This window comes from Electrona antarctica (genome assembly GCF_951216825.1).
Source record: "Electrona antarctica genome assembly, chromosome: 24".
Classification (NCBI taxonomy): Eukaryota; Metazoa; Chordata; class Actinopteri; order Myctophiformes; family Myctophidae; genus Electrona; species Electrona antarctica.
Window position 1 is genome coordinate 6188128 of NC_136803.1, and position 24098 is coordinate 6212225.

Consider the following 24098-nt stretch of genomic DNA (forward strand, 5'->3'; position numbering starts at 1 on the left):
CGGCTATTTTCAAATGGACAAAATGTTTGTTAATTATGCTAAAGTGGTTAATGTATGTTTTGTAATAATAATCAAAAACTACAAAGTAACTAAAACTTTAGTTACTATGTACATTTTGAACTGTACTGGAGTAAAAGTACAATATTTGCCTCTGAGATGTACTGGAAATTGGAAATACTCAAGTAAAGTACTATTAACTAAAGATTGTACTTGGATTGTAGCCTACAATACTTATTTTGCTGGGGAATTTGGGGGCATAATTATAATTAGTGTTAAGTAAATGTATTTAGTTACTTTCCACCACTGTATCTGATGATTCTGACCAGTGACTGACTGACCTGCGTTCGGCCTGCTGCTGCAGACACAGCTCCACCAGGTTGTGCAGGGTGGCGGAGTGGTTCTTGGGCCCGGGGCTCTGAGGTCGCTCCGTGAGGATGGGAGCGGTGGCACTGTGCGTCATGCTGCCCGTGCACGCCACGCTCTCCCCGATGCCCGAGTCCACCCCGGACCGGGACACCTTCAGACCTCCGAGCTCGCCCAGGGGGAACGGCGCCACGTCCAGCAGGCAGCAGTGGGAGCCACGCAGCTTCTGTAGCAGCATCTGGACAGCGCAAGCATGGATTAGTATTATTAGCAGTGGTGGTAAAAGTGTAAATACTGCAATGTAGAACTACTCCGTTACAAGTAAGGCCCGACTCACACCTTCGCATCTAGCATACAACATTGATGCATGCTAGATGTATGAAAGGGTTTGTTTACATCTTGCCCCAATGCATTTCCAATGGAAGTCACATGGTTTGACACAACATTTGTGTTGTATGGCTTTTGGCTGTGTTTCGACTGCCCCCCTCCCCCATATACAACACAAATGTTGTGTCAAACCATGTGACTCCCATTGGAAATGCATTGTGAGCTTGCATCAGTCAAATAAGTCTCATACAACAAGCATACATCAATCTGTTGTAAAGGTGTGAGTCAGGCCTAAATGTCCGGAGTCCAAAATGTAATTGAGCAAAAGTACAAAAGTAATATTGTAATTAAAATGTACAAAGTAGTCATTATGCAGAATGTCCCATTTCAAGTTTTCAAAATGTATACAAAGATTTTGAAAATAGCCAATCTACATCGCAATGCGACGCATTGTGAGCTTGTAGATCTGCTCCAGATCTCCAATATGTATAGGGCTTAAGTGGGTAATGTGTGTTTTGTAATAACAATCCAAATCTACAAAGTAATCTACAAACTAGTAACTAAAGTTTTCAAATAATTGTAGCGGAGAAGCACAACATTTGTAGTAGTGCAGTAGAAGTAAAAGTACTGAAAATCTGACATACTCAAGTACAGTACAAATAACTCAAAATTGTAGTACACTACTTAAGTAAATGTACTTTAGTTACTTTCCACCACTGGTTAGTATTATTGACATTATCATAATCAGGAACACGGCTGATCAGTCGTACACTGCTTTCACATAAAAGGTGGAATGTGAACGTGTACTGCATACATGGGCAACTGGTGGCCCGGCGGCCACATGCGGCCCCCACCTTCACTTAATGTGGCCCTCGGGTTAATATCAGAATACTGATATGTTATTGATTTCAGCTGTTACAATTCCAAACATGTAAACATGACCCGCGTTCGTATGTCCAATGTGTTTTGATTTAGTTAACATAACTATAACTAAATTCATTTGAAATTAAATAAAAAGGTTATTTTTCATTTATTATTCAGGATTTCAATTCAGATATAGCAAAAATAGCCGATCTATATCTATTTTTGCTACGACAGCAATATGCAACGTGGCCCTCTGGAGTGAGTGCGGAAATATAGTGGCCCTCTCCGTCGTCAAAGTTGCCCACCCCTGGTGTACTGTCATTACCTGTGTTGGAGGCATGTCCTGGAATGGCACTCTGCCACTGACCAGCTCACACGCTACGATACCTAGACTGTAGATGTCTGACTTCACCCCATAACCATGAAGGTCCTGCATGGAGGGAGAGACAACACAGGCGGGAGAGAGAAAGAGGGGGAGTAGGGAGTAGGGAGTAGGGTGTAGGGAGTAGGGAGTAGGGAGTAGGGAGTAGGGTGGAAGGAAGGACATTTTCAGAGAGAAAGGAGGGGAGTAGGGTGGAAGGAAGGACATTTAGAGAGAAAGGAGGGGAGTAGGGTGGAAGGAAGGACATGTTCACTCTAATACCAGGACAGAAAACAAAGAAAAAGGTTTACAAGAATACAAACTAGAAGCCTTTCTTTAAATGAGATTTTAGGTAACTAAACTGTTACTTATATACAAGCTCACAATGTGTTGTGATGCGACGCATTTTACTCAAGTATATTTTGAATTCCGGACTTTGACTTGTAACAGAGTATTTCCATATTGCAGTATATTGATACTTTTTACTCAAGTACAAAATGTGAGCACGTTTTCCATCCACCGACTGAGTAGATAAGACTCTACTGGTCTGACCTGTCGCAGCAGCTCCGGGCTGAGCCACGGCAGCAGGGCGGGACTGTGATGTGGCATGTCGAAGACGGCCCTCACCCTCTTCCCCTCCCGCGTCATACTGTAAACACTGTGGAGCCCGGTGAGGTAGACACGACCCTCCCCCGACAGCAGGACGTGACTGGCCTTCACCCCCCTTTTACAAAAATAAACAAACAAGACATTCAGAGAAGCTATAGGGACGGAACAGAAAACAACTCGTTCATTTCAAATCAATCTTCGTTTGACCTTCTTGCAGACCGTGGGCGGCCATCTTTTGCCATCAGAGTTTGGAAGTGCTCGCTTTCAGCAACGCAACATCCTGCCGCCTCCTGCATTAATGTGCAAATTCAAAACAGGTGGTACGCATGAGGGCCGTTGGGTGATATCCAACGAGCACTTCCAAACTCCAACACTTAGATAATCACCTGCAAGGACAGAAAGTAGCTCATAACATGTCTACAGTGATTTTTTTTAAGAAACAAACACTTGCAGATAGAAAGAGCGGTGGCTCAGGGGTAGAGCGGTGGCTCAGGGGTAGAGTGCCTGGATGGTAACCGCAAGGTTGCCAGTTCGAACCCGGGCTCCCCCAGAGTTACTGTCGAAGTGTCCTTGAGCAAGACACTGAACCCCTAATTGCTCCCGATGTGCTAGTTGGTGCCTTGCATGGTTTCCGTTGCCATCGGTGTATGAATGTGTGTGTGAATGGGTGAATGTAATGCACAATCTCTGTAAAGCGCCTTGGATAAAGGCGCTATATAAATGCACCATTTACCATTTAAAGAGGATAATTCAAGCTTTTCGTACAGCTGCAATATTTGGTGAGTTTGACGTATACAATGAGATATACTTTTCTGTTTGGATGTAAGTGCTATCAATGGGAAATTGCAGCTAGTTACCACCCTGCCATAAACTAACTTAATGGCAAGCTGGCCACGCTCTGCATGTGGTCAATTTATCGCTGCAGGTTCCCAACTCGCCCACCACGCTCCACTGACCTGTGGACGTAGCCCATCTGGTGCAGGTATTCCAGAGCCTTCAGCACACCATACAGCAGGTAGGCTATCAGCGACTCACTCATTCCATCTGGAAAGTAAGTCCTTAGTAAAGAGTCTGCAGAACCTGTGGACGAGAGGAAAACAAAGTCCTCAGCAAAGAGTCTGCAGATGAGATGGATGTCAAACATGAAACACGTTAACACAACTTCGGCGCATTTAATGGTGATCTATAGCAGGGGTTCTCAACGTTTTTGTCCGGGGACCCCCGGAAATGCTTTGGCAATGTCTCGGGACCCCCGCCCCGCCCCCTCCCGACCCCCAATATAAATTGACTGCTACAATAACCTTAACCCATTTTGGGCGGGAACCCCTTTTGGTGTTTTAAACATTATGTTATAATTTAGCTATTGAAAAATAGCAGATCTACAAGCTCATAGCGCGCCACCGAGTGGCGCGCTATGAGCTTGTAGATCTGCTATTTTTGAAAAATCGTGGGGAAAAAAAAGAAAAACTTTTTTTTTTTTAATAATTTGGGGACCCCCCAAACTAATTTGGCGACCCCCTGAGGGGTCGCGACCCACGGGTTGAGAACCCCTGATCTATAGGCTACTTTGTTTCGTGCCAGTGTAGCGCAACATGTCGGTGCGTACCATGACATGCAACCAAGCATAAATCAGACATTAGATGCATGTAAATATTACAAATATATATTATATATTGTGTATTATTATGGAATGCCCTGCCTGTGGAGTGGAGCTGAAGCTGTCTTTATTATGCCGTTTATTCTCTGTTATTTCTTGTTACCCATTGATGTTATGTGTTGGTTTATGTATGCTGTTTTAAACCATTTTGGGCGGGAACCCCTTTTGGTGTTAGCATTATGTTATGCTTTAGCTATTGAAAAATAGCAGATCTACAAGCTCGTAGCGCGCCACCGAGTGGCGCGCTACGAGCTTGTAGGTCTGCTATTTTTGAAAAATCGAAGAACGACTGACATAGAAACATAGCTTTTTCAGAAAACTGTCAGGATGTAGAAGACATTTTTAGAATCTGATCTCAGGTCAAAATGGGTTAACCTGTATTATTATATATTATTTGCTGCTCCTGCATATGTAAAGCACTTTGTAACTTTGTTTAGAAAGGTGCTATATAAATAAATCCATTATCATATATAAAAAACACTGCTGTCTCTGGGATTGTGTCCATAACAATTTCAGGGAATCAAAATGCTATCAAGCTAGAGCTCAAGCGTGTTATGAGTTATGATCGAGGAGAGAGTTGGAGACAGCAGCTCACCGTAGGTCATGAGTGGGGTCAGCACCCACAGCTGGCAGCAGGAGCTGAACACCAGGCGAGAAGTCAGCAGGTACGGATGGCGAAACAGCCTGCATAGCAGCGCCTCGTGCTGGGGACGATGGAGACAGCACAGCAAACATGCATGTGACGTTTCATCTACTGATAATAGGATTTTTGCAAGTAAAAGCATTAATACCGCAATGTAGATATACTCGTTACAAGTAGAAATCCCCTATTCAAAATGTACTTGAGTAAAAGTATCTCCGTCAAAATGAGTACCAAAAGTAACAGTACTCATGCAGAATGTCCTGTTTCAAAATGTGAAAAATGTCTAAAAATATTTTGAAAATAGCAGATCTACAAGCTCACAATGCGTCACTCACAACGCATTGAGAGCTTATAGATCGGCTATTTTCAAATGGCCAAAATGTATATATAGGGCTGAAGTTTTTGGTAATAATAACCCAAATCTACAAAGTAACTAGTAACTAAAGTTTTCAAATAAATATATTAAAAAAAGTTACTTTACAACACTGGATTTGTGTATCACTTTAACACTTACAGTATGTATGTATGCATGGCTAAAACTGAGACAAGACATGAACTTGGACTATTTTCAACATTGTCCTTTTCGGTATATTAAATGTGAAAGCAGCATATCCAGCAACATGAAGCTATAGCCATGTGAACTGGCCAACACAGAAATATCCCTGGAATGTTGCATCTTCATTTCTACTGTATTTACGTAGGAAGGTAGGGAACAGAGTTAGGTTCCTGTTTCTTATGCATGTATCACATAGTACTTTAAACTCATTTGTTAAATAATTTAACCCCCCTTTTGTTTATCGCTTCTATACCAAATGAAAATCTCTTCTGAAAATAGGCTCTCACCATGAGCTGTAGCAATTCCTCCTCTGTGCATTCGTCCAGGTTGGTTTGCTTGACTGCCACCAACTGGCCGGTGGGAGAATGGCGTGCCATGCTCACCTGGCTAAGGTTATTGAAGCCTTTCCCTGGAGACCCACACAGAGCAAAGATAATGACACATGTTCAGAACCGAATGGCCGAGAGACATGGTCAAGTCAAGAGTAAGTGCAGGGGGAGTTGTGACTGATTCGGCACGGCACAGTGCACTACAGTAGAATATTGTATAGAGAATCTTGTGATTGTACTGTGTGTGACTTTGTGACGGTAAAACAGAGTAGGACTGCAAAAGGACCATGCAAGAAAAAAGCTAAATGGTTCCCATTATAAATCACATTTTTCCCAGACCCGACCCAACGTTTTAGCCAGGCCTAATATGGATGCTAATTAGTAGGGCTGGGCCAGGCCAGGCCGGGCCTCGGGCTCCGTGAAAAAAAGAAAACAATATTGATTTTTTTTAATATAATAATTCACTTTTACTCTGTGATAGTTCTCAAATTCTGCCCAAACCCAACCCTATCCAACTAACTTTTTACTGGCCTAAAATGTATGCTAATTATCGGGCCGTTGAGAACTCTACTCCACAGTACTGGAGTAGAGTGCTGTGGAATATACGGGTATACAGTATGTTATAGTTTGATATACATTTATAATATACCTTTAATAGTCATCATTGATCTGCACAAATCTGCTGTTGTGTATTCTTCTCACTACTACTCTGACACTACTGACTGAATTAATCTCATTTGACCTCTATAAAAACATGAGGTGACATAACATTAGTGACGCTCTCACCCAGTTCTGCCAGCAGTTGGTAGTGGGCCGGCTCAGCGGTCAGCCCTGTGATGTCATCACCACCTGGTGTCCCTGCCAATGTGTATACAGAGGCTCCCGAGCTCTGCAAAACATACATATATAAATGATTCAAATTCCACGTTGTAATCTGCCCAAGCAGCTGCCAAAAATACTACCAGTTTCACAAGCAGATGTACTGCTGATGTATAGGGCTGTCACGATTACACATTTAAGTTGACGATAAACTGTCACAAGATTTAACAATTGAATTGTGTTTTTTTGCAGTGATCATTGGAACGTTACACTTTGTATCTGTTCACCTTTTAGGCTTCATAATCACAAATTACAGAGGGCAAATATGACAAAAGAAATCACTGACACATTTAATACTATATTATATATTTTTTTATTATTAAAATAATTAATAGTTGATCTACAAGCTTGTTGTAAGCTTGTATATCTGCTATTTCTTTTTTAATGTATGGACATTTTTCAACATGGAAACGATTGACGATGATTGTACTCACACAAAGAGTTTCTCATACACATACGTGCTTTATTAAATCTTGTGCTATATAAACTTATGACACACAGCTTGCCTCTCAACAACAGAACAATCCCCTTCATGGAATTCTACAGAGGCACAGCAGAACTGCTGCCTGGGACCTCAATGTGCAGCAGACTGCAGAGGACACTAGTTTTTGTCTCTGAGCCAGGCTGAGTGCTATAATGGTTGGGGTGACAATAGGTACCACAAGGTGGCACTGTGGCATTGGTTTAGTTGTGGTCATATTGGTTCTGATGGACAAGAGAAAAGAGAGGCTTCCTTTCCTTGCTTCTCACTAAGGTGACCAGATCCACTAGGGTGACCAGATCCACTAGGGTGACCAGATCCAAACTGTTCATTTGAGGGACAGAAGTATTGCTTGTGTGAGACAAGTGGGATGGAACGGGGTTAGCAACGTATTACTTAAGTTGCTCTTAAATGCCTTGATGTCTGACATATTGGAGCATAGGCCTAATATTGTAAGGCTAAGACGTCTACAGACAATGACGGATTTGACATGGCATTAGTCAAAAGCATTATCGAATATGTGGCGAAACCTCTAGCATACATTTGTAATCAATCATTAAAAAAAGGAATATTCCCAAACAAGATGAAGATAGCAAAAGTTGTGCCGATATTTAAGACCGGAGACAAACACGAACTCACAAATTACAGACCAGTTTCACTCCTCCCACAGTTTTCCAAGATTTTGGAGAAAGTGTTTTATAAGAGGCTAGAAGAATTCATCATCAAACACAAAGTATTATGTGAACAACAATATGGTTTTAGGGCAAATAGGACAACATCTCATGCACTAATGGAATTTGTTGAGACAGTAACTACGGCACTAGAAAATAAAGATTATGCAATAGGAGTTTTTCTTGATCTTAGTGAAGCATTTGATACGGTACATTATGACTTATTATTATATAAATTAGAAAAATATGGAATTAGAGGATTAGCCCTCTCCTGGGTAAGTAGTTATTTGCAAAACAGAAAACAGTATGTACAAATAAATAATTATAAATCTCAATTATTAGATGTGGAATGTGGGGTTCCTCAGGGTTCCGTGTTGGGTCCATTGCTCTTCATCTTGTATGTAAATGATATGTGTGAGGTTTCAAAACTAATGAAAACAATAATATTTGCAGATGATACTAATTTGATCTGTAGTGGAGATAACCTGGAACAACTTCTGGAGACTGTGGAACAGGAACTAAAAAGGTTAAAGAGTTGGTTTGATTTTAATAAATTGACACTAAATTTAAGTAAAACTAAATACATAATATTTGGAAATCGTATAACTAATACAAATAAAAAACTTACAATAAACAAAATGGAAATTGAACAAGTGGATGAAGTCAAATTCCTTGGAGTAATAATAGATAATAAAGTATGTTGGAAGCCTCATATAAATTATATAAAAACTAAAATAGCCAAATCAATAGCAATACTATATAAAGTCAAAGATTTCTTAAATAGAAGTTCACTATATATGCTATACAATTCTTTTATATTGCCATACATAACATACTGTGTGGAAGTGTGGGGAAACACATATAAAACAAATACTAAATCAATATTTATCCTCCAAAAAAGAGCAATACGAATTGTAAATAAAACTGCCTACAGAGAACCAACAAACCAACTCTTTATCAATTTAAAAGCATTAAAATTCAAAGATCTGGTTGACATGAAAACAGTCCAATTAACGTATAAAGCACATAACAAATTATTACCAAACAACATCCAGAGGTTGTTCCAGAAGAGAGCGAGTCATTATGATCTGAGAGGGGTATGTATGTTTAATCAGCCGTTAGTGAGGACCAATGCTAAAGACCACTGTGTTTCAGTGAAAGGGGTTATCCTGTGGAACAAATGCAGGGACGAATTGAAACGATGTGAAACATGGAATAAGTTTAAAAAAACGTTTAAAAAAGATATAATAAACATATATATAGGATAGAATAGCTGGGTACAGTGTGTACGCATATGATTTTGTGAGTGTATAAATGTATGTCCTCAAGGGTCAACCTTGACCCTTGACTGTCTTGTATACAGTATATGCTTGACTATTTATTTTATGTTATTTTTTTTGATACACAAAGAAGGGGTAGGACCCGATAAGTTTTTAACTAAACTTCTTCCTATCCCTTTTTCGAACAAAACTATAAGGATATTAGATATACCTTGTTTTATTTTTTGTTTTATTATTATTTTAAATCTAGTTCTTCCTTTATTTCCATTGCCTGTTATTTTATGTTTTAATATGTTCGAAATAAATAAAAAAATGGAAAAAAAAAATGAAAAAATTGTCATAATTTTGTTATTAAACCCCTCTGGCATCTCACATTTTGTATCTCATAATTTTAGGTGGTACGACCAATCCCCAACTGTAGCAGGGGATATTTCTGTTATTTTAACAGGCTTAAAAACACATCTGGCAGAAAAAGAGACAACTGAGAGCTTTACAACAGAAAGCCAACTATTAGGGGACCATGGCATGTGAACACTGATGCCTGCCAGTCACAATGTAGGACAGAGTGTATTTGTGGGACGCCAGGAATGTCTTGGAAATGAGAGACTATCCCAGTATCCCACGCAAAGGGGGCACAGTAGCATTTTATTATGGAAATGATCCTGCTGCTTACAAGCAGCTTAGTTCGCTGGGCTGTGGCTCTGCTAGCAAATATGAGAAGAATTGCAAGCAGAACTTTACCACAACAAGTAAAGGGATTTCAGCGGATGCAGTCTTAAGCCCAAACCACACCAAAGGGTCGGGTCGGGACAAAAGGTTTTTTTAAGGTAAACCACACCAATGCAACTCACTGAGTTGCAAGGAGTTGCATTGGTGTGGTTGACCTTAAAAAACATTTTGTCCCGACCCGACCCTTTGGTGTGGTTTGGGCTTTAGTCCACTGACCTTTGCCTGTATCCTGAGCTATAGCAGTTTGTTGGTGGCTGCTTGATTTTACCTCCACGGGATTCAAGAGGATTCAATTTTCCCTAAATGCATGTTTCAACCTGGTGTCAATAATTTGGGCATGCCATTATATTATATATGAAAATTCAATAACTTACAACAAAAATAGCAAACATATTAGATCTACAAGCTCATTGAGCGGCTATTTGCCAATTTGTTATACAACAAACTAAGTATATAAGCTATGCATAAGTGATAGCGGTGGCCGAACGGATAGCGGCGCGGTCTAGATACCGGAAGGTTCCCAGTTCGAATCAGCCGTCCGACACGTTAAAATTACCACCGCTGAAATGCCCTTGAACAAGGCATCAACCACTACGATGAAATGTGTTCTATGAGCAGGGCCTGGCTGGAAACAAGTTCTTGAGCTTAGCCCAGATACCCTGGGTAAATATAGATTTCATTTCATTTCATTTCATAGATGCAACCCACTGAGCAATACCGGCTATTAGACGTGTGTCTAAAATGGGATAAAAAACGTCTAAAAATGAAAGTTTTTTAGACGTCTATCCTTAGATTAGACGTTGATTAGCGGTTGTTTAAATGTCTATATATAGACCGTCTATATATAGACATCTAATCAACCGGTAATCACTGTCTAATCTAAGAATAGACGTCTAAAAAACTTTCATTTTAGACGTATTTTATCCCATTTTTAGACAGCCCTTTAGACGTCTATTAGACCAAAAAATGCTCAGTGGGAATTTAACGCAAATACCTGACAGATGTTAACTTAAAACATCAATGATGAAGCCAGTGATGACATTAAGAACAGACGCTATCAGAGAATCTACAAAGACATGGCCTGCCCGTTCAGTGAAGTCCCCCCGTCTCAGAAAAGTGAACCCTATTATATGGTGGTTGGCAGTGGTTCTCAAACTGGGGGTCAGGGGACCCTCAGGGGTCCTTGTTAATGGGATACCAGAGGGTTGCAGCAAATTAGTTAACACTTTCCCAGCCACATAAAGCTTGTATATTGTTGTTGTTGTTGTTGTTTTAGGAACACAAATGTTCTATAGGGTCCCTGGGGCACAAAATATTTTCAGATGGGGGTCCGTGGCCAAATAAATGCATCATTATTTGGGAGTCCAAAAAACGTTTGAGAACCACTGCTGTAGTGTATAGACTACTGACCAGGAACTGCTGGCTGGGGTCCTCATAGTGTTCGTCTATGCCCACAGCCTGGACCTGAGTGTGGGAGATGCAGGAACAGTCCTGGGGAGGGTATCGGAAGAGGAGGAGGAGGAGGAGGAGGAGGAGGAGGAGAGGTGAGACATGTGGAGAGGAGAAGAAAACTGATAGCCAACCCCATGGGAGGAATGACTGAGTGGGATAGGATAGGAGTGCCAGGAAAGCTTGGGTGGAGATGCGTGGACTTAGCCAGGCAGATGGGGAGAGGAAATGGGGGGGGTGGGTGTTGTGGCCGCCTATGAAGAGGCCTATGAGAGGCAGCGAGGGAAGACATTGGGACTGAGTGACGGTAACAGACACTGAAAGATGAAAATGCTGACGCTTATTCCCCCAACAGAGAAAAACAATGTGAACTGCATGACGCATAATTGAAAATAGATACAATCAAAACAGGATAGCGCATGCAAGGAAGGCCAGCTATAAAACATTAAAGTAAAACTAAAGTAACAAGAAATACACCACACGCTGCGCGTGTTTACATGCAGACGACGACGTGACACGTCATTCATTCATCCGAGAGGTCAGGGTCGGTCACGTCACCATCCATGATCAAACAGAGAGAGACAACAACTGCGCACCGTGCATGCATGCCCCATGCATTAATAGCCTAATAAGTTAACAATAGTAATAACAATAATAATATTCTTACCAAGAAAGACATGGGGACGTCCTTTTTGCGACAGCAACAACACAGCACGCCTGAGGATGAGCATCTATTATTCCATCACTGGCTGCAGAAATAGGAGTGCATTTAAGTGCGTGCGTGGAGAGCGAGAGCGAGCGAGAGAGAGAGAATAGTGTAACACGAGACATCGCTAGTGGTGTGTGCGCGTGCTGTGTGCGTGTGTGTGTGTGTGCGTGTGTGTGTTTTCGATATACTATAATAAAAGGCAGCGTAGCCTACCTGGCTGCATTTACTGTGCGACTTCATCACCGGCAACGGTCGACATAATCAATTAAATCGATTAAATGCTTATAGTTGAATGAATGCATGTCGCATAAAGGGTCTAGGAGGAGAGGAGAGGATTGGTGTTGTTGACATTGGATTTGGAAACGACTTCCAACTAAAGCATATCACCAAAACACAAAAAACAGGGGAAAAAAACAATGCATAAACAAGTTGCCTTACTTATACAGTTTTAAACTGTATACCACTTTTACCTCATTTTGGGAATGTATACAAGGCGAAATGTTAAATTGGACCATTAAATATGCAGACCTATATTTTATATAAATAGTTTTACAATTTGGTTTAACAATTTATATACTAGTAGTAAAGCATGTACATTGTAACCTCGTGACGACTCTCCCAATATCAAAACAATGCAATTCATTATTACAACTACAAGGTTATAATGATATATAGTTACGCCCAACTCAGACCCCACAGAGAGCAGATATAGTTCACGTCCTTGTCTGATGACAAAGCAACATAATGTCAAACAAAAAAAGACCTAGCCTACTGTGAGGCAACTGTTTCGTGTATAAAGTGGTCATAAGCACTGTCTTGAGTCCATTAATACGTTAAATAAAATGAAATCATGAAAATTCTGATCACAACCTACCTTTTTTTGTTGTCCTCTCAAAACATAGTTCCTCTGACGCCACTCACTGCATGGTGTCACATAACCGGTTGCAAATAAGAGCGTGGGCTATTTTAAACAAGGCTTCCTACTAGTTATTTGCCAAGTAAGCGCGCGTGTGGTCAACGAATAGGTGGAATTAACGAGGACTGAGAACGCGACGGCAATCAAAAAGCATAGAGTAAAACAAACAACATACCAGACTGAGCTTTTATTTTGACACAGCGGCCTGGCTGGCTGGCTGGACGGCGCGCGATAAATAGGTCACCGATTTGCCCTGATTATGAATCCCACCGCAGCTCTAGGATAGAGCCGACCTGATTGGCTCGAGAACTGTCAATCACAGCGACTACTGGCCAATCACAGACTGTGGGGTGGGGTCGTTTGGTTAGCAGTGGTCCTTTTCTTGAGCATCCTTGAGGAGGTTCCAGGTGGTCCCCACGGCACTCCCCAGATAAATGATGGAGGAGAGTTGGTAACGAAATGGACCTTTATTAGATGGAGATTTTAGAGTTCAAGCAAGAAAAACAAGTTACATCATGTTCATCTAAGAAGCATCAATGATAAAAAAAAATAAAACAAATACAGTCTTATTATGTTCAAGAAGTCTACACAATTAGAGAATGTAGAAGAATTTTGATCGTTTGCCTGTTATGTCGAATAACCAATGGCACCAACATTGATTCATTCAATGACAACCACATATTATTTTGGATCTGAGAGGATTAAATGTCATCATGGTGGTCCGGTCCGTGGCTCAAATGCAGAATAAATAATGGGCCATATGAAAAGGCGTATATTGTAAACAAACAGGTTGTGAACCACTGACCTAGAACTAAGGTGGAAAGCCTGGTTGAGGCGAGGTTAGCCTAGAACTGCAGTGGGATCCATAAGAACGCCTCCTGGCGCCTGTTGATAGCGTAGGAAGGAAGAGTTGCATCTATTGTTTGTTCGAGCGAGAGGAGGTTGTGTGTGACAGGCAGCAGACACATGATGCAAGGGGGGACTCTTCCATCCATATGAGCTATAGATGATTATAACGTTCTTGCCAGGTAGGATTATTGCTGCTACTAACCCGTCGTTTGTTGTAATATCTTAATATTTTAATAAGTGACGTGTGGCTTTAGTTTAGAGGTAAACCGCGATCGGTATGGGTGAGATAAGGACAGAGAGAAAGAGAGAGAGAGAGAGAGGGAAAGAGGGAAAGAGCTAATGCCGTTAGCCGAGCAACAGTTAAGGCTGTGATTCTGCACCCTTAGCATCGGAGATGCGCGCCACCAGCCAGCCAGCAGAGAGGGTGGGTGGTGGTGTGAGGTGTCGCTAGCACGCAAATAACTGTTCTTTTTGGTAAATAAATGTAGCCTACAAATCTAATCTGTCTTGGCTCCAGAGTCTAGACAGTCAAGATGTCTTTGTCATAATAATCGAAAAAAGGATGACACTCTATAATATTGGCTAGTACAAATCTATGCATTTTTTTTCTTATTATAAATGTATGGCGTTTTGTTGTTGTCAATAATACTGTTATGTATGCATTATATATTATAGATACAACATCATATGTATCTGTATTTATGTATTATTGTTTTATAATAAATCTCTGCAGTGACATACGGCACGTCACGGGGGATTACAAAAGAACAAAGCCCAATCGGCCATTGTTTTGTAAATTGTAATGTAAATTGGGGTCATATTTACTCACATACAGATACATTCTGAAAGATTCTGATTTGTAGATGGAAAATATGCAATTTGGAACCTTATCATCCCATAATGAATATGGGTGCATTGCACCAGTGTTTACAAAAAAAGAATACAGCAACAGTAAATCATTTGTTATCTGTTACCTTTTAGTGTTTGTTATTCGCAAAGCATCAGGCAATCACCTACAATTGATTTCCCCCCCTCCTTTATAATTTATTGTTTGGGGGCGGGGCTACCCTACCCATTTGTTTACATCTTGATGATACTGATTGTTCCTTTTGAATAGGAGCACAGTACAAGATAATCTGTGTGGTCAATTTGGTCAAAATGTATAGGCTGCTACTGCTAGCACCCCCTGTCATCTGAGGAATGAAAAGGAGTCGGCCAGAACAGGGTATTTACTATTTTTTTTGTGAAAGTCCACTGAAGATCTTTGTGTGTTTTGTAGATCAGCTGAGGCAGTGAGTGCAGTGTTTACTTATGGACTGTCACAGTCATGCTGCTTCACCTTGCGTCCATTTTGTTCTGACCCAAATAAATCATCACATGACAGAGGTCAGTTGTCAGATTGTAGATGGAATGACTGACTACAGAGAAGACTAGACATGCTGTTGCAATGAGACCAAGAGAGAGCGAAGTGATGAGTGAGAGATCAAGACATAACAACATTTTAACCATTTTCAAGAAACCCCTTTTGGTGTTAGCATTATGTTATGCTTTAGCTATTGAAAAATAGCAGATCTACAAGCTCATAGCGCGCCACTCGGTGGCGCGCTATGAGCTTGTAGATCTGCTATTTTTGAAAAATCAAAGAACCACTGACATAGAAACATAGCTTTTTCAGAAAACTATCAGGATGTAGATTGTAGAAGACATTTTTAGAATCTGATCTCAGGTCAAAATGGGTTAACATGACATTGTCATTTTTTGGGGCATTCGGACTGCCTTGGCTTTTACCCAAGCTGCAGCTGTAAACACAGCATTCTGTATCCAAATACAATGGATAATTGTCGTCTTTCTTCTTGACTAGCTTTGAGCAATGGTGTCTTGTCGGATCAGCTACTTGAATAGCGGTACTAAATGGAATGTCACAGACAAAAACAATGCTAATAACTCATTAGCATTGTTTTCGTCTTTTTTCCGCACTGCATTTGATTTGGTTAACTTGTTCTGCCTGAGCTTCCAGTATTCAAATGTTGACCTTTCTGTTCTTTACTTAGGGTCTTAGGCTACTAACTTTGCATACTGCGAAGTGGGTCGGTCGTCTATCATAAACAGTTAAAATTGTCAGTCAGAGATCTCTGGTCAGGTCACAGACTCACAGGTGATGAGGCAGCTGCTTGTAAAATATTGTTGATGTTAACACTGCCCAGGGGACTTATCCTCCTCCCATAATAGTTCACTTGGGAAAGGGTATATCATTTCTACGTCTGAGCATACTGCATAGACATGGCAACCTGCCCTGCCTCTGATTGGCCTACCGACACTGCCGGCCTTACCAGAGTTTCCTCCGAGGTGGAAGATACAGGCTGGATAGTCTGCCAAGAGGTTACTCCGTGGTGGAAATAATACAAGTACTACAAGAGAATGACAGCTTGGCACGCGCGACAGTAACTTTTATTTTTGTAGAAGAGGCAAACTAATATTGTTTATGCCGTTGGCCTGTTTATTTGTATACATGTGTAAACTTTATTATTGTACTGTAAAAAGGCCTCTTTTCTCTCTTTTTTTAGTATAATAGTATTAGTTTACTATAATTAGATTAATACACGATAATCAACAATAACTTTAATTTAGAACACAGCCAAATCAAATCATAGTACATACGTGTTCAATCAATTATTCAATCAAAGCAAACGGCACAAACAATATTTGCACAAACAATTAGTTTGCCTCTTCTACAAAAAATTAAGTTACAAGTTAGTTACTGGCGCGTGTTGCCATTCTCTTGTACTTGTATTATTTCCCACCACAGAGGACAGGCAAGACATGTCGGTAGGCCAATCAGAGGCAGGCGGGACGTTACCATGTCTATGCTCGGACATAGAATAGATATACGCCTTGGGAAAAGAGTCTGCCCAGGTGAACGCACCATCAGATCAAGGCTGTTGCAGAAACGCGTAAGCGTTCTCAATAATATGAGAAATTGCATCTGAGCCAGTTTCGCATATTTTCTTTTGGAGTACCACGTTTTCCACTTTGGTGGTTTATTTATTTAAAGCTGAGCACAGGGCGCCCGCTGGCCAAGCGGTCCAGGCGCATCCTGCTGCCACATACAGGCTCTGGCCTGACAGCGCGTCCCGTGTTCGAGTCCCGTTCATGACGACCTTTGCTGCATGTCTCTCCCCTTCTCTCTCTCTCCATCTTTCCTGTCTATCTTCACTGTAACTATCAATAAAGGCAGAAAAGAAGCTGAGCACCCACCTTAACCCAAGGGCAGTTTCCAGAGGAAGCACACCTGCTTTTCTTTCTTAATCAGCATTTGTTCTTAGTGAAGATGTTGTAGTAGTGTGAGTGTCACAGAGTGTGATGCTGCTGGGTTGGAGCCAAGCTCGTTGGGCAGTATTGTATTTGTGAATGCACAGTACAAGGTCTGGGTTAGAGCCAAGCTCGTTGGGCAGTATTGTATTTGTGAATGCACAGTACAAGGTCGTCCCCAACCTGGGTTAGAGCCAAGCTCGTTGGGCAGTGTTTTATTTGTGAATGCACAGTACAAGGTCGTCCCCAACCTGTGAATGCACAGTACAAGGTCGTCCCCAACCTGTGAATGCACAGTACAAGGTCGTCCCCAACCTGATTCCAACAAGCCTTGGAGAGGCCTTGTACCACTAATGAGAAGTTATCTGGATGGATGGGGACATTGTTACTGACAGTCACAGATTGACTCAGCAGTGACACACAATGTGTCATTGGCTTGGACATTTAAAACCAGGACAATAGCATACCATCTATCTACTGGGGACGGGACACTAGATTTCATTTGCAAAAAGTGTGGGCAGACAAATGCAGGAAGAATATCCACGCCAGACAGTGATAAATAATTAAATATGTAAACTTAAAACAACAACAACACAGTTGTTGTTGTTCACTACTCGATGTTGACATTACTGTTGTGTGTTTTAAAGATGAATAATATGGTGTTGCGTAGCGCTGTGGTGATGCTCAGTAAGCCGTTCTGTGAGTCAAACAGTCTTAACATCACTGTTGTTATGTAAGGGGAAGCTGAGTCTGGCCGAAGGGCTATCTGCTTGCTTCAACTGACATTAACACACACGCGCGCGCAGCCGCGCACTCTGGGTATGTCTGCCTACATGAGTTGACACAGGCAGGAACGCACTTTGAAGAAGGGTGCACCCTCTGAATTGAGATGCAGGAAAGGTTTCCTAAACCACAAGCATCTCAGTTGCAGCAATACTAAAACACTGTTGCTCAGCCCATGACATCTCCACCGGTGTACAGACATTCATGTAGCGGTCATGCTGTCTGACCCACTTTTATTCAACATGTTTCTGCTAATATCCAGTCCTGGCACACTGCATAATGTTATTAGAAGCTCTTTCCCATTCCCCATTTGATTGATTGATTTGATTGAAATATTTATTAACAGTTTGCAGAATTACAGTACATTTCAAGCACAAACTCAATACAAACTTACAAAGACTGTTAACTGTGAGTGGACGACCCAATTAAGCATTACACTTGTTTACAAGAGGGTCCACCATGTTCAATTCATCAAAACATTTAGAGACGTACAGATAGACTCTACTATATAGTCAAAGAACAGAACAGGAATTCATCATAAAGGAGGTAAAAAGGGAAAAGAAACATATACCGTGAGGGGAAAATTCAGATTTTACGGGGGCCAGTTTCGAATTTCAGCCGTCCATAGGTGCCCTTTGAGAGCGGTTTTGAAGGACTCAAGGGATTCACATGTCTTAATGACTGTTGGTAGGGCGTTCCACATTTTGGTGGCATAGGAGCGAAAATAATCCCTTTTTATAGATACCCATCCTGTCTGACTAGTCAAGTCATTCCTTTGAGCCCCCTGCAACATGCCTTTAAGCCCCCTGCCTAGAACATTCCCCAGAGTGTGAGAAAAGAAAACAGGATGTAGGAGGTTCTCTGTCTCCCGCTCTCTTCCCCCCTCAGCCCTCCCCTTAAAACCAAGCAATAATATGTGGCACCCAGCCTAGAAATGGAAACTGCATAGGAGAGTCACTCACAGCAGCAGCAGCATATGAGTCACAGAATCTAGCGAGAATTCGATAAGCCGGACAAGTTGCCAGTTCGTGCTGAGGCTGACTTGTCAGCCAATGGCATAATAACACCTGTTAAAATTGATCCTTCTGAAATCAATTGAAGTACAGGAAGCTCTTTTGTCATCTGTGACACATCCTAAGAGCAACATGGCCAGAGTACGCAAGTCCTTCAGCAGATAAGACTTCACTTCACTGGCGGATGCTCTGGTCATCATGACTCATGCTGATGAGACGAGCAGCTTCGCAACATCACTTTGGAGAAGAGTTTGTTTCCAATGAACATTAACCTGTCACTCTTCCTGGTCCAGCTCAACCCAGCCAGCCAGAGCTGAACAATTCTGTCCAGTCGATGGTTAAAATGTCTCCTAGTGCGAGAACTGTTTGTCATCGGTTTTAAATGTCAACTGAAGGAGTTAGTGAGAATGCAAATAGACAGAGAGGGCGACAGAAGGAGAGATGGAGAGGAAAGAGTGTCAGGCTGAATGTTATCAGCAGCCTGGAGTGAGTCGGAGATACACTTCTGTTTTTTTTGCAACCACACTGATCTGTAAGAAAATGGTCACTAAAAACATCCCTGGCCTGCCCTATGACTCTAGCATTATTGTCCCTTGCTTTCAGAACACACAGAAATGTGAACCTTTTTTATTGTTTTTATTTTATTTTACTCAATTAAATGTAACAAAATCATCATGACATAATTATAACACCCAAAATGTATTACCCAAACATTTTTTGTCATATCTGCCCTGTGCAATTTGTGATTACGAAGCCTAAAAGGCAAACGGAAATACAAATTGTAGTTCCAATTATTTGTGTGACAATTAATCATCACGTCAACTTAAAAGTGTATAATCATGACCGCCCCGTTCTCTCTCTCTCTTCCCTCACAGGTCAAAGAGCTTGGTGGATGTTTGTCCGTCCAGTGCAGCAACACTCACACTTCCCACCCAGTCAGTGGTGCGACTGGATGTGATGTGATCATGTCCCAGCCGTAGCCCCTCCATCCATCCATCCCTGTTCCTGTCTGGTAGAGAGTCTGTAATGTATGAGTGAATGCAGAGGCCCCACCCTCTACTCAGACAGGACATGTTTGAAGTCAAACCCCCCGCGATGGCCAAGAAAGAGTCCAGCACGGAGACGGGTAAGAGACAACAGTACATCTCATAAACTCTTGAGAGTGTACAAATTTACACTGTGTGTGTGTGTGTGTGTGAGAGAGAGAGAGAGAGAGACCGCTGAGCATGTTGTTGTGCATTGTGCATCCCTGTGGTCATGTCTTTGGGCCTGATGCTATAGTTAGCCGTGACTGTCCCACTAAACCACATAACCGCTGAAGCAGAAGACATTGACTTCCCTGAGAAAGAGGAACACACACACACACACACACACACACACACGCACACACTCTGCCTGCCTCCTCAGCCCCCAGTTGTACTTGACTGTAACCTACTCTGACTGTAACCTACTCTGTTATATTACATAACTCTGTTCTCCACCGCTGGCAGGCACGTTTCTGACTGTTCATGCATGTCCTACTCACTCGTCTGTAAAAAATTATGAGGTTGACTGACTGTCTGGAACTTTTATCCAATTTCAAGAGAAAGTTTGTCATGCTTTTTCACGCGACCACTCATGCGAGACGGAAGTGCTTTTGTCACTGAGAAGATGGCAGATTACGCAAGATATGTCTTATATGACCAGTGGTGGAAAAAGTACTAGTACTTTAGTAGTACTAGTACTTTTTACTAGTACTATAGAAATACCGGGGAAAAAAATTAAGATGTTGATATTCATTTTGTATTCATCCTTAGGACCCCAAATCACACCTTGGAAAGCATGAGTGTATATTTCAAACAAAGTGTTTTTTGACTGGGGGGGTCATATTTTGACAGCAGGAATTGCCTGTCATCATTTGACCCCCCAGTATTAGGATGTTGATATTCATTCATCAGCCAACACTCCCCACTGACAGGTAGTACCCCCCAGAGAGGACGTATAGGGCCTTAGTCCTACTACTCCTCCCAGCCAACACTCCCCACTGACAGGTGGTTACCCCCCCCCCAAATGGCAAATCTACAAGCTCACAATGGGTCGCATCGCAACACATTGTGAGCTTGTAGATCGGCTATTTTCAAATGGTCGAAATGTATAGGGGTACTGTATGTTTTTGTAATAATAATCAGGATCTACAAAGTAACTAGTAACTACAGCATTTAGTGGCTTAAAAGTACAATATTTACCTCTGAGATGTAGTGGAATACAAACACCTCAAATGTGTACATTTGTAAGTACAGTAAGTGAATGTACTTGGTTGCTTTACACCACTGTCCACTGTATAAGACTTAATGGCCGACCAAAAGTGTGTGTGCGCGAAATCTGCGAATTTGTAAACCAGTTCAGAGCAACACAGGTTAAGTGATGCATGAGCTGCAGTTGGCTATACAGTACATGACACCATCTATTGTCTGTGCCGGCCGTGGCAAACTGAATCGAATTTTGAGCACAATAGTACCTGGTATTGGGGCGCCCGCTGGCCTATTGGACCAGGCGCATACCACATAGTACCTGGTATTGGGGCGCCCGCTGGCCTATTGGACCAGGCGCATACAATTTACAATTTAGGCATTTAGCAGACGCTCTTAATCCAGAGCGACTTACATTAAGCAATAACAAAAGCATGGCATACATCACATATATAAAAAGTAGTTATCATGAATCATAAACTAAGAACGTAACAGTGGAGTATCTATGTTAACTATACATACTATACTATATAATATATTATACATGTGTACTATAAAGTGCTATGACTACATAAAGTGCAATTCTAGAGCTGTGTACGTAACAAGCTATAGGTCTGCATACCACATAGGCGCATGCCTGACAGGCAGCGTGTCGCGAGTTCCAGTCCCGATCCTGACGACCTTTTGCTGCGTGTCATTCCCAGTCTCTCTCTCCCTGTTTCCTGTCTATCTATCTACTCTATGTCCTATCAATAAAGGCAGAAATAGTACCTGGTATTGTATTGTAGGCTTATGCTACATTTCTCTCTCTCTCCATTGCAGACGAGGGTCTGGGCAGCAGCGGGAAGCGCTGTGGTTCCGGGTCCTTTGGCTCGGTTTCCGCTGGCTCTGGCGCCTCCCTCTACCTGTCGGACAGCCAGGACTGGGTCATCTCTCCCAGCTGCTCCCCAGACGAGAAGCCAGCCCACCACCACCACCACCACCACCATGCCCTCTCCCCCATACTGGCTGAAGAGACATTCAGATATATGAGTGAGTCAGAGTGTGTGTGTGTGTGTGTGTGGACATGGAACGCTAGTGCATGGAGGACTGTATGCTCGGCAGAACGCATGATCTGTGAGTTATCTTAGGAAGTATCTATTTTTTTTATGTTTTAAGGCAAAACATACTTTGTAATTGTTTTAAAAGGTTTGAGCAAATGGCTATAAGCAATGCAATGATCAACTATAGGGCTTTAGTTGAATATTAAGCTCTCTGGGCAAAAGAGCAGGGTAATTGAGTTTGGACATTTTTTTATTTTTGTTACTATCATTATTATTATCGTTTTTAGAAAGTAGGTGCACGGTTATGATAGCTTAGAGTAGTCATACAAGTGGGAAAGTGTCCTATTTCTGTCTATGCTTCACTGACCAAAGCATGACCTGTGCACTAACATAACACTTTCCCACGAGACATGGGCACTGTCAATCTATTTCTACTCTTTTTTGTGCCGACTGCCGAGTGTGTTCTGTCTTTTTCTGTCTTGTCTCTCTGTGTCTTTCTCACTGTTATTGATTTAGCCTGCAATGAAATTAGAGCAGCAGATGGTGTGTGTGTGTGTGTGCATGCCTGTGTGTGTGTGTGTGTGTGTGTGTGTGTGTGTGTGTGTGTGTGTGTGTGTGTGTGTGTGTGTGTGTGTGTGTGTGTGTGTGACAGTGTGCCTGTGTGTGTGTGTCTGTGTGTGTGTTGCACGGTACATACACACAGACGCAGCTGTGTAGTGCATTAGCCATGCAAGGCTTTCACTTAATCTCTCAATCACTTTTTCTCTGAATTAAATTGGCGCACAGATAATCCTGGCTATTATTTAATGTAACCCAACGGTAGCTGTCACGTTTGAACAGCACTTTTTCTGTTTACGAGCGACCGTCTCTAATGCACGTTCTGTTTTCTTAAACCTCCCGCGTATGTGCGCGAACACGTGCCGACGGGGAAACTAGTATCCACGCATGCGTTTTTCAGTGCGTTCAATGGGTGTGTGTGTGTCGCGCTTGTTGTGCGACCGCGTCCCGTCCCAGAAGAGAAGCTGGCCGGTGATAAGTGCAGCTGTGTGCAAAGCCAGACCCATAGTGTCACGAGACGGAGAGAGAGAGAGAGAGAGGAGGAGGAGGAGGAGATATGATGAGAGAGAGCTAGATAGGGAGACGGCTAGAGGAGAAACAGCAGGACGCTAGGGAAAGAGTTGTCAGGCCATGCCGGTGTTCAACATCCACAATGACATGGAAATGGATGAGCGCTTTGCTGTGGAAGGTGAGCCTCAGTGTGTGTGTGTGTGTGTGTGTGAATATGTGTGTGTGTCACTGCAGAACATGTTGATACTGTACTTTCCAAGGTCATTGCAGTGGAACCCTGGTGGGAGCGAGGGGAGCGTGTGTGCTGCACACTCAAATGCATGTCTGTATGCATGTCTGTATGCGTGTGTGTGTGTGTGTGTGTTGCTGTGCTGGCCACAGTGCTGCCTCGCATACAGTATAGGCCCAAGCAAGCAGGAAATGGTTCCAAGAGGAGGTGTGGCCGTATGTTCTTGTTTACATTCAAATGAGGGCTTCACTCACTCACTCACTCACACACACACACACACACACACACATACACATACACATACACACACACACACACACACACACACACACACACAGAGGGAGAGAGAGAGTTTACTCACAACGTCAAGTTTGTCATTCAATCCTTTAGTTTCCCTAATTATGTCCCGTGTTTGGTGGTTTGTTAAAATCTTCAGTTGACCTTGAAGTTTCAGTATGTGGTGGGGGGGGGGGGGGGGGCAGACCATGTGCATTTTCCACTGAATGACATTCCGTTGTCTTCCTCCACTTTGTAGTCGGCTGACCCACACAGTGCCAAGTCATGTCCCGCTGGACGGTGCCTGGTTGTCTGCCGACGCAGAGGGTCATGCCCACACGGGTCATAATGTCCACTGACTTGGGCAGAGCGGCAGTGGTTTATATTTGGACAGTACTTTGGCAGTTATATTGTAGATTGGACCAGTGATGTTTAAAATATAGTAATGACTCTTCTTTAAAGAGTTGCACACATCAG

General features: G+C 42.2%; 2 protein-coding genes across 9 annotated transcripts in view; one reads left to right on the forward strand and one right to left on the reverse strand.

Moving 5' to 3' along the window:
* stradb (STE20 related adaptor beta) overlaps window positions 1-13101 on the reverse strand; it is a 16833-nt gene extending 3732 nt beyond the window's left edge. Inside the window, exons 1-11 of one of the 5 annotated variants that reach the window (XM_079495024.1) lie at window positions 12782-13101; window positions 12121-12223; window positions 11866-11947; window positions 11160-11240; window positions 6496-6598; window positions 5668-5789; window positions 4777-4885; window positions 3481-3604; window positions 2468-2639; window positions 1880-1984; window positions 339-601 (exon numbers count right to left, since the gene is read on the reverse strand). In XM_079495024.1, the coding sequence (XP_079351150.1) occupies window positions 339-601; window positions 1880-1984; window positions 2468-2639; window positions 3481-3604; window positions 4777-4885; window positions 5668-5789; window positions 6496-6598; window positions 11160-11240; window positions 11866-11877 (1091 nt within the window). In that variant the 5' untranslated portion in view covers window positions 11878-11947; window positions 12121-12223; window positions 12782-13101. Of the gene's footprint in view, window positions 1-338; window positions 602-1879; window positions 1985-2467; window positions 2640-3480; window positions 3605-4776; window positions 4886-5667; window positions 5790-6495; window positions 6599-11159; window positions 11241-11865; window positions 11948-12120; window positions 12553-12781 lie in introns of those variants that run through there. The other 4 variants (XM_079495027.1, XM_079495026.1, XM_079495028.1 and 1 more) reach the window with 4 other exon arrangements.
* A 627-nt stretch (window positions 13102-13728) lies between these two features.
* trak2 (trafficking protein, kinesin binding 2) overlaps window positions 13729-24098 on the forward strand; it is a 35657-nt gene continuing 25287 nt past the window's right edge. For 2 of the 4 annotated variants that reach the window (XM_079495369.1, XM_079495370.1), the window contains exons 1-3: window positions 13729-13851; window positions 19653-19903; window positions 21828-22037. In XM_079495369.1, the coding sequence (XP_079351495.1) occupies window positions 19816-19903; window positions 21828-22037 (298 nt within the window). In that variant the 5' untranslated portion in view covers window positions 13729-13851; window positions 19653-19815. Of the gene's footprint in view, window positions 13852-19652; window positions 19904-21827; window positions 22038-23023; window positions 23295-24098 lie in introns of those variants that run through there. The other 2 variants (XM_079495371.1, XM_079495372.1) reach the window with 1 other exon arrangement.